The sequence below is a fragment of the Bos indicus genome, chromosome 15 (assembly GCF_029378745.1).
Source record: "Bos indicus isolate NIAB-ARS_2022 breed Sahiwal x Tharparkar chromosome 15, NIAB-ARS_B.indTharparkar_mat_pri_1.0, whole genome shotgun sequence".
Classification (NCBI taxonomy): domain Eukaryota; kingdom Metazoa; phylum Chordata; class Mammalia; order Artiodactyla; family Bovidae; genus Bos; species Bos indicus.
Window position 1 is genome coordinate 77,959,952 of NC_091774.1, and position 11,119 is coordinate 77,971,070.

General features: G+C 44.9%; 1 protein-coding gene across 3 annotated transcripts in view; it reads right to left on the minus strand.

The window, feature by feature from the left end:
- Positions 1–2,782: 2,782 nt before the first annotated feature.
- AGBL2 (AGBL carboxypeptidase 2) overlaps positions 2,783–11,119 on the minus strand; it is a 31,015-nt gene continuing 22,678 nt past the window's right edge. For 2 of the 3 annotated variants that reach the window (XM_070804246.1, XM_070804245.1), the window contains 6 exons: positions 10,979–11,109; positions 9,220–9,286; positions 8,057–8,179; positions 7,059–7,166; positions 5,727–5,816; positions 2,783–3,538 (listed from right to left, as the gene is read on the minus strand). In XM_070804246.1, the coding sequence (XP_070660347.1) occupies positions 3,365–3,538; positions 5,727–5,816; positions 7,059–7,166; positions 8,057–8,179; positions 9,220–9,286; positions 10,979–11,109 (693 nt within the window). In that variant the 3' untranslated portion in view covers positions 2,783–3,364. The remainder of the gene's footprint in view (positions 3,539–5,726; positions 5,817–7,058; positions 7,167–8,056; positions 8,180–9,219; positions 9,287–10,978; positions 11,110–11,119) is intronic. The other variant, XM_070804247.1, reaches the window with a different exon arrangement.

Genomic DNA, 11,119 nt, shown 5'->3' on the forward strand with positions numbered 1-11,119 from the left:
TAGACAGACATTGTTATCAAAGTAGTCTCTCTGCTTTTTAATATGCTATCTAGGTTGGGGTATAGCTTTTCTTCCAAGGAGCAACCGTCTTTTAATTTCATGGCTGCAATCACCATCTGCAGTGATTTTGGAGCCCCCCGCAAAATAAAGTCTCTCACTGTTTCCATTGTTTCCCCATCTATTTGCCATGAAGTGATGGGACCAGATGCCATGATCTTAGTTTTCTGAATGTTTATTTTTAAGCCAACTTTTTCACTCTCCTCTTTCACTTTCATCAAGAGGCTCTTTAGTTCTTCACTTTCTGCCATAAGGATGGTGTCATTTGAGTATCTGAGGTTATTGATATTTCTCCTGGTAATCTGATTCCAGCTTGTGCTTCATACAGCCTGGCATTTCTCATGATGTATACTCTGCATAGAAGTTAAATAAGCAAGGTGTCAATATACAGCCTTGACATATTTCTTCCCCAATTTGGAACCAGCCTGTTCCATGTCCGATTCTAACTGTTTCTTATTGACTTGCATACAGATTTCTTAGGAGGCAGGTAAGGTGGTCTGGTATTCCCATCTCTTGAAGAATTTTCCACAGTTTGTTGTGATCCACACAGTCAAAGGCTTTGGTGTAGTCAATAAATCAGAAGTAGATGTTTTTCTGGAACTCTCTTTTTTGATGATCCAACGGATGTTGACAAATTTGATCTCTGGTTCCTCTGCCTTTTCTAAATCCAGCTTGAACATCTGGAAGTTCATGGTTCATGTACTGTTGAAGCCTGGCTTGGAGAAGTTTGAGCATTACTTTGCTAGCGTGTGAGATGAGTGCAATTGTGCGGTAGTTTGAACATTCTTTGGTGTTGCCTTCATGATTGGAATGAAAACTGACCTTTTCCAGTCCTGTGGCCACTGCTGAGTTTTCCAAATTTGCTGGCATATTGAGTGCAGCGCTTTCACAGCATTATCTTTTAGGAACTGAAATAGGTCAGCTGTAATTCCATCACCTCCACTAGCTTTGTCTGTAGTGATGCTTCCTAAGTCCCTCTTGACTTTGCATTCCAGGATGTCTGGCTGTAGGTGAGTGATCACACCATCCTGGTTATCTGGGTCATGAAGATCTTTTTGTATAGTTCTTCTGTGTATTCTTGCCACCTCTTCTTAATATCTTCTGCTTCTGTTAGGTCCATACCATTTGTGCCCTTTATTGAGCCCATTTTTGCATGAAATGTTTCCTTGGTATCTCTAATTTTCTTGAAGAGATTTCTAGTCTTTCCCATTCTCTTGTTTTCCTCTATTTCTTTGCATTGATCACTGAGGAAGGCTTTCTCTCTCCTTGCTATTCTTTGGAACTCTGCATTCAAATGGGTATATCTTCCCTTTTCTCCTTTGCCTTTTGCTTCTCTTCTTTTCTCAGCTATTTGTAAGGCTTCCTCAGACAACCATTTTGCCTTTTTTCATTTCTTTTTCTTGGGGATGGTCTTGATCCCTGTCTCCTGTACAATGTCATGAGCCTCTGTCCATAGTTCTTCAGGCACTCTATCAGACCTAATTCCTTGAATTTGTCACTTCCACAGTATAATTGTAAGAGATTTGACTTAGGTCATACTTGGAATGGTCTAGTGGTTTCCCTACTTTCTTCAATTTAAGTCTGAATTTGGCAATAAGGAGTTCATGATCTGAGCCACAGTCAGCTCCTGGTCTTGTTTTTACTGACTGTATAGAGATTCTCTATCTTTGGCTGCAAAGAATATAATCAATCTGATTTTTGCATTGACCATCTGGTGATGTCCATGTGTAGAGTTGTCTAGAAAGTAATTTTTAAAGTTAGTTTTCTCCAAAATTATTTGGAACAAAAAAAAGTATTTCTGAACAACTTTCAAACAAGGTTTGCCCTGAGCAGTTTGTTTTGGGACTTGTCCTTTAACGATATCCTTTTAGTAACAAAAAGTGGGGTTTTTGCTGGGATGATTTCTAGATAGAACGTTGACTAGATGACTAAAGTTTCAGGGTGAAGGTGTGGACTAGAAGAAGGCCACTTGCAGGCTCCTATGTAAAAAGCAAGGGCAGATACTCCCCCCTAAAAACACACACACAGTGTGTGTGAGGGGTTTCGGGGAGGTGGGCAGTATATAGGAACTCTCTGTACTAAAAAATTTCAATTTCTCTGTAAACCTAGAATGGTTCTCAAAATAAAGTTGCCTGGCCTTCCCTGGTGATCCAGTGGTTAAGAATCCACCCGCCAATGCAGGGGACGTGGACTCGATCCCTGGTCCAGGAAGTCTCCACACGCCTCAGGACAACTACGCCCAAGTGTCACAACTACCGAGCCCGCGCACCCCAGAGCCCACGCTGGCCAGAAGCCCGTGTGCCCCCACGGGAGAGCAGTCCCGGCTCTCTGCAACTGGGGACAGCCACGCGGCAACAGAGGCCCGGTGCCGCTAACAGTACACAAACAGATACACAAGCCAAGAGTCGGCTGATTAAAGACAGAGAGATACTGACACTCGGATTCTAACAGAATATGTTGCCTGTGGTTCTAATCTCTAGTCATCCAGGTAGTGGTGGTGGCTGAAAGGGTTTCAAAGTCGTAACACAAAACATACTGGGAAACTTTCAACCCAACATAAAAGGAAACAGGTCAAAGCAGGAAGCCTGGCATGAACTGGAGTGACCCCAGCATGTTGACAGGACAGGCCGTAGTTGGCAGATGGTGCCTGGGGCCTGCCAAGGACAGAAAATCTAAAGTAGCTATTCACACGAGATTACGCAGTTAACCAATCAAAGGGAATAACTTGTGGGAGCGAAAGAATTTTAATCAATGGGTTAAAAAACTTACATAACCATGCTGAGCATAATATATGCAACACTGACTTCCAGGTAATAGCATGAGTTTTTTCCTCTATGTGGGAACACTTCACTCTGAACAAACCTGATATACCGCAGCCTGACTGATCATTCGTCGCTAGGAAGCTCTGGCACAAGACTCTTTATTTAATATAGCAAACTCCCAGAGTACGTTTAAAATAGTCTGCTCTTTTAAAGCTTCTTTGCACATAATTTTAAAGAGAATATATAAACTGAGGTATATCTGTGTTGTAGTTTCATGAGCACACACTTCAATCTCTGATAAGGGAAGCTTTTGGATACATCACAATAAAATTTCATTTCATGAAAAAATAATTTAAGTCGTGAGGTATGTGTCCTGAGATCCTACATGCACTGTAAGCTCCTGGGGTGAGGGTGGTGCATGATGAACACACAGCACAGAATGCAACGTGTGGATGGAGCTCCCGAGCACACAAGTCCCCTCGTTACAAAACGTGCCGAGCCCAGAACACAGCAAGGAAGTCCCGGTGTGGTGTGGCCCAGGCACTCTACGGGTAGGTGTATACGTGCAAGGATGGGTATGCCACGGCGGTCCTGTGGCTTCCCCTTGTGCCAGGATGTCTGTTCCTGGACCAGCTTGGCTTCACGGATGGAGCTGGCTCTTGGCTGGGGTTGGTGCTTCTCTTTGGATCGCAAGACACTGTAAATCCTGGCTTCTCTTTCTGTGCAAACAAGATAGAAGAGTTGAATCACTTTGTGCTGCAATTCCTAAAGCTAAAGTTAGGACTGGGGCTGCTGTTACAAGGAGTTAGAGACAGGGAGTCGCATTTCTCCTCAAATACCAAAGTAGCCGACATTGTTACAGGGCAGGGGTGAATCAAGCATTCGCCCTAGTCCCTGAGATGGCCAAAGAAAAGTCCACGGGTGATGGCTTAATTGCTCTGAGAAGCTCAGGGATTGCATTTTATAAGCTGTTTAGGAACATTACACAAAGAAAGAGAACTTGATTTACAAGGTTGGAGACTGCCCAGAGTTTTTAAACTCTTCTCTGACATACCATGGAAGTCAAACACCTACATCTCTGTTACAGAAACATTAAACTAGAAATTTAAAGAAAAATGGAGTAGAAGTAAAGGCTCGGATGGCATTCAGCTACTCTGCTGGGTTTAAATGAACCCCAATTTACATGTTAAGCCTCCCCAGCATGTTTCAGTGGGGGGATTCGGCTTTAGCCACCTACAGACATCTTGCAGTGGACGCCATATGAGGAAAGGGGACAGTCATCACTTATCAGCGTGTCAGCACAGAATCCTCTTGGACTTGACTTGATCTCCACCTCTCTTTTCACTGTTCTGTTTCTGTGATATCATGGTGGTTGGACTATTTACCTTGTTACTCCTCCTAGAGGATCATGGCCTTAAGGGAGGGCTCATGTTATACAGCCCTCAGAGGGCCCCACATGGTCGGATCTTCATAAGATACTGATGGGTAAATAAGAGCATCATTCTCAGAATCCCCAAGCAGCAGACTTGAGAAGATGGCAGGGGTCTGATCTTGAGAAAACCATCCAATCTCTACCTTGTGTGCGTGTGCATACTAAATTCCTTCAGTTGTGTCTGACTCTGTGACTCTATGGACTTTATCTAGCCTGCCAGGCTCCTCTGTCCATGGGATTCTCCAGGCGAGAATACTGGAGTGGGTTGCCATGGCCTCCTCCAGGGGATCTTCCTGACCCAGGGATCGAACTCTCATCTCTTATGTCTCTTGCGTTGGCAGACAGATTCTTTACCACCAGGGCCATCTAACCACAGTAATACAGTGGTCCTCAATTTTTGCTCCACCTGGACACATGTGAGCAGCACTTTCCCAGAGACATAGCCAGGGTTATTTGAGAACATGTGTTTTCCTGGTTCCTCTGCCTTTTCTAAATCCAACTTGAACATCTGGAAGTTCATGGTTCATGTACTATTGAAGCCTGGTTTGGAGAATTTTGAGCATTACTTTGCTAGTGTGTGAGATGAGTGCAATTGTGCAGTAGTTTGAATATTCTTTGGCATTGCCAGCTGGTTCACCAGCTCTATTTTTTTCTCCTCCTTCTAAGGAAGAATGGGGCTTCCCTGATGGTTCAGTGGTAAGGAACCCACCTGGCAATATAGGAGACACAGGTTCGATCCCTGGGTCAGGAAGATTCCCTGGAGAAGGAAACAGCAACCCACTCCAGTATTCTTGCCTGGGACATCCCATGTTCCCACTGTAACCCTCGAGAAGCCTCAAGGGTTACAGTGTATGGGGTCACAAAAGAGTTGGGTACAACTTAGCAACTAAACAAGTAAAGAATGCACAGGTACAAATGAGCAAGAGAGATGTTATTATAGGGACAAATATGAATTCATTCAAACTTATTCTTCTAAAAAAGCGGGTCATTCACAAACCTCTGTACTGAACGGTCACTGTAACTGGATGTGAGACACCCCTCACACCTGATGGTGGCACCCCAATTTGTTGTTAACATCTCCTGGGTTGAGAATCGCTGCATTCACTACCACTTTTTACCTGAAGTGTTGCTGTGGAGTTACAAAACAGTTAGTTGCCTAACAAGTGTTCACTGAAACAAAATAAAATTCGCCATGCAAAGTGTTCAGCCCTGGGTGAGCTTCCCCAGTCCTGAGGTGCCTTGTGGGCTGTGCTCTTGGCTGGTCAGGTGTGTGCAGCCTGAGGAGGCAAACCACCTGAGATGTTCGCCTCAACAGAACAAATCCACGGAGACAACACTGTGTGGACTGTGGATCACCACCCCTCCAATCATATAATACATTTGAAAAACAAAATCAATGTGGGCGCATATATATATATACCACACACATACACACACATATATATACACACATATGCATATATTAGGTGAAATACCTGTATTCTGTCTATATTCTTAGTCAAAATCAAGGTGGTCATATCTGTTGGGTCCAGGGAGGTGCTTTTACCTCTTCCGTTTAACTGGGACTAAAATAAAGGAACATATTCTCACTAAATTTTCCACTTGGACAAGTGTGTGATTGTATAAAACACACAGAGGACTTTTTATTCATGCATGTTGATTCATTATGGTTCTCTCACTTTGAAAAGAGAGGCAGAATGCAAGTACAGTAATTCAAAGAAAAGAAGGAAACTACTACTTACTGAATGCCTACTATGTGCTGGGCACTTCACACACGGTTTCATGTAGAATGTTCTCAACAACCCCATGGTGTAGACACTACAACCCCAGCATTTTTGATGCAGGAACGGAGCCCCGGGGGTTAAGGAACTCACAGAGGATGACACAGTGGGGCTGGGGTCTGAGCTGGAGGCACCCCCACAGCGCGTGCTCCTGCCGCTATGGCACCGGACACGAGTGGCCCTCGATACTGAACGAAGACGGCTGCGCTCTGCTCGGGCTCCGCGCTGTAACTCCGAGGGGCCTCGTTCTATCCTCCTCGCCCACGGCGCAGCGCTCCGCACAAGGAAGGCCTCATGCACGCTGCTTGGCTGCTACTGTACCCAAACCTACTTTATACATAGAAGAATCGCGGATTTTATAGCCACGCTCCAAAGCGCTAAATAGTCGGTTGGATCTGTCCCTTCTGTTTCCTATCGCATCCTACTCTGGACGGTAACTTCCTGCTTACTTGTTAAAACCCCCAGCAGATGCCAGGGTCCCTGAGGCAGGATGGTGTTTGGTTCGATGCGTTCAGTAGGTGGCCTGCACGAAGTGTACAGTATAGTTTGTTGAATGGATGGATGGAGCGTCCAGCAGCCTGCTCTTATGATTTGGGTATAAAAATCACAATTCACCAATGCGTGATATCAGACTTCAATGGTGTCCAATCCAAAGCAGTGTCAGTGTCCCACCAATGCTAATGTCCCCCTGCTCCCAGCTGCACTGTCAGGGTGACAAGGGGCGATGGCATTCTTCGCCCTGAGGGGGAGATGCACTAATTGGAAAAATCAGAGCAACTGCGTGACAAAGACTAAAAACGGAACAGAATAGACAGCCCCAAACTTAAGAGCTTTCAGGAAAAAAAGTAAATATTAGAGGTGATGGATGTGTTAATGAACTAAATGCTGACAATCCTTTCTCAATGTATATATGTGTGTGTGTGCGTGTGTGTATAAAATCACATTGTACACTTTAAATATATTTCCAAAAAAAATTTTAATAACTTTTCTATGCGTGAGTTAAAAAAAAAAAGGCAAAAATAATACCTTATTCAATCTTGATTTTTCATATTTCATCATTGAAGAACTGGCATTCTCTGAAGTTCTGAAAAAGGCAGGAGGCTTTTGCAGAGTAGAAGGAAATCCTGCCCTTTCCTAGAAGGATTGCAAAGAGAACAGTTTTCAGTTGCTCTGTTATAATTAATCTACTCACAACAGACCCAATTCACCCAAGAGCGAATCTCCCGCCTCTGAAGGCCTTTTCATCTTTGGAGAGCAGGGGGTGTGGCGTGGGTGTGGCCGTGAGGAAGGAGGTGCCCGCGTGACCTTGGCGGGCACCAGGCCTGATCTCTCGCCACCCAGCCACTCTGGACTGGCTCTTGCCACCACTTTTCCACCACTACCTCCTTCCTCTGCAAATCCAGACTTGTGGACTCCTGGACTTGCTGTGCTAGAGTCTAGTGTAAGGGCCAAGCTGAAGTACGCTCAGGGATGTCCAGAGGACACGCGTCAGTTGTGTTCAACTCTCTGCGACCCCATGGACTGCAGCATGCCAGGCCTCCCTGTCCATCCCCAACTCCTCAGAGTTTACTCAAACTCATGTCCATTGAGTTGGTGATGCTATCCAACCATCTCATCCTCTGTCATCCCCTTCTCCTCCCACCCTCAATCTTTCCCAGCATCAGGGTCTTTTTCAATGAGTCAGTTCTTTGCATCAGGTGGCCAAAGTTTTGGGGTTTCAGCTTCAGCATCAGTCTTTCCAATGAATATTCAGGACTGATTTCCTTTAGGATGGACTGGTTGGATCTCCTTGCAGTCCAAGGGACTCTCAAGAGTCTTCTCCAACACCACAGTTCAAAAGCTTTTGCTTTTGAGGACCCGGGTAAGAGCTCTGAAATCCACATAGAAAACGCCCCACCCCAACCCCGCCGCCCCCACCACCCCGTCCCATTTCCCATTCCCTTTCTGGTTTAGAGTAAACCTCAGCTCTTTCTTGCACCCACTGTGGAACACTCTAACCAGACAGCAGCCGTAGGCGTTCTTACTGGGGCATCTTCAGTCAACTTTGACTCCGGCATCAAAGTATGTCTCTGATACTGTTTGTTTCGCTGTTTTCTCGACTTAAGTGCCTTTTTTTTCTTCTTATACATCGTCTTCTTCTGATTCAACTATTTCAGAAAGTACAGAGAAATTAGCCATTGAGGGTTCCAGATAGACACCCACCCATAGGGAGCACTCTTTTCACACAATGCCTAAGACAACATTGCTAACCCAGTATGCGGGCCCTCACAGTGTGTTGAGTTGTTGTTGGTTTGGAGAACCAAAAAACAGTTCAGTTACCTCATTACTAGAGACCCCTCCCCACTTAACACGCCAAATCCCCCTATTAAAGATACACTGCCAAAGAGGCACCTTTACCAATAAACAAATATCTGTGATATAAAATGAGAAAGCACATTACTTAAGGCAATATTGGCAAGTACAGAAGATACTGATTACTAGCTGTGTGATCAACTGATACAGTTTGTTACCACAAGGTAGCTTTAATAGTTAAGCAAATGAAGCTTGGTACTAATTTTCCAGTTACCCATGGTGTGGTGAAGCTTATTCTGATGGTGCTGTTAAATCTAGCTGAAGAAATTGTAGGGTCTAGTCTGATATGGCTGGCTCATCTGACACAGCCTTACATTCACCCTAGGATGAAGATATTTCTTAATGTAACTAGGAAATCAAGTGCATAGTGAGCCACAACAAATATTTTGCTGTCTCTAAAGCTCTTATAATATGTATGTAAAAAAAAAGTCTGTGAATAGACAGGGCAAAAATATCACTTAATATACAGAAATATAGAAAACTACCTAAGACCATGTAAACAAAAACACTTTCCAACACTTTTTAAAATGTGTGGGTCGCTTTTAACAACCTCTACCTCTTAACATGGTTTTCACTTTAAGTTAAACATTTCCCCCTCACTTTTTGTTAATTTTGGAATACATGTGGAGTCATCACATTTTTCCTCCCTAGGTTTTAAAGAAGAAAGTTGCAAAGGACAAAAAGAAGGACTCCAAGGCAGGGTAACCAGTTAGGATGCTATTACGATATTTTCTGCAGATCTTAGGACAGTTGAAAATTCCTCCAAACTATTCAGTAGTGTCAGGCTTTTTCTTAGGCTGCTACTTCCTGGGTGTCAGAGTCTCTATAATCTCACCTCATCTGCTATGTTCAGTAGGTGAACAGGGAGGCCATCTGAGAGGGAGCTGTCAGAACCGCTGGTGCTGTTTCCAGAAGGAAAGGAAAAGGGAAAGACCTGTCATTAATTTCCAGGATGTGTATCACTGACCAGAATAGTGGCATGGGGTGAGGACACCTGGTCTGCTATTTGCCCACAATGTGTATTTCAATTACTAAGAAATCAAGACAAGCACATCCATTCATTCACTGCGAACACCTCGGCATGCCAGGCAGTGCACCAGGCACAGGAAACAGAGATGACCCGTGTGGCAAAATAAATACTGGCCAGATGGACAAAGCTGCCCTTGGCAGTGATTGTGAGAGGCTGTGGGATTCTTAAGGAATCCCACAGAGAACAGCCCGAGAGAACAGCAGGGGGCTGTGGTTTGTCTGAAAGCAAGGGCTCTTTCCAGTGTGCAATGCCTGTCTAGTCAGTACCAGCTCAGAGAGCAGGATGTGACCAGTTACTCTTTAAGAATGCGTTGAAAATACAAAGAGATACTGTAATAACAAAAGATCTGTAGGTCACAGATTAGGAGCATTACTTTTAACACCCCAAATCCCCCTTGGAAAGCTTCAGATGAACGTCTAGGCTGATCTGAAGTCCCCCCGCAAACCGTCGTCTCCCCCTTTCTTCACAGGCTGGGATGAATAAGGACTCAGAGAATGCATCCTCTTCATCATGTCCTCAGTTTCTGAGCCGTGTTCTATTTTCTCCTCTCCTGGGGTGTGGTTGGCGAGAACTGAAAGCTGTGCCCTGTGACACGTCCTCCGTATATGAAAAGCGTCTTAGGCACAAAACCCAGATCTCTTGGGAAAGGACAGCATCTCCAGCCGCTCTTTTGCTCAGCCCTTTCATGCTGTTCGTGCTCCTCTCCCTCCCATCAGTGCACAATGAGGAGCCCTGCAGCAAAGCAGCGGGAAGGAAGCTCTCGCTTCTCATAATTTCCAGCTCCCTGTTCTCATAGGCTTTTCCAGTCTGAGCAGCAGCCTTTGAGGCCGCCAGATAATAGCCTCTAAAGTCCCTTTTGGAAATAACACAAAACATTAACAAAGGGAATAGAAGCGTGAGATGCGGTACGCCCCAGAAGATGTCTAAAACCATGTGTGTGCACACTGAGACGCAGCCACACTGGACCTGCACACGCAGCCTGCTGTTCTGTGTGATGCCGTGAACGGACCGAGCCCCATGGAGGCTGGTGCTGGGGCTGACAGACTGGAGTCAATAATTCTTCACTAAATCCATCAGGGTATCCCTGCTGAGCACGTCAGGATGCAGTCAGGATGCTTGTGAGTCAGTCCCCACTGGGCCCAATGTGCAGGAGTTGATATGCAGGGAGCGTTTTGTTTTTGAGACTGCAAGTGAAGAGGCAGGTCCTTGTGAGTCAGGCAGAGGCTTCAGAGTGCAAGAGGCGACATGGTGAGTGCGACGCCCTCCCTGGCCTGATGGTCTGGTTGTTAAGGTTCCTAAAGAGACTGTTGGGAGACTGAGTCAGCAGAACTACTCTGGGGCCACAAATCAGGGCTCTCTAACCCTTTCCAGAGCCGAGAGGAGAGGCTAACAAGGACCAGGCACTTAATACTTAGTTGTTGAAAGAACAACGTGTATCTAAGTCTGCCATGATTTTATTCAATACTTTGCATCCGAGGTTCAAAACCAACACAACAGAGCAAGCAAGACAATAATTTAAAAAAATAGAACCTCTCTGGTTTTACTTTGAAATGAAGTTTGATACCTGGATTCAACGTCAGACAAAGAGATGTCACTCCAGCTTCTTTCTAAATCCATATCTTGTCCAAGTTCCTTGAATTTCTTATGGATTTCCTGTTGTAAGAGCTCTTTAAGCTCTGCCAGACACTGCATGAACTATGGAATT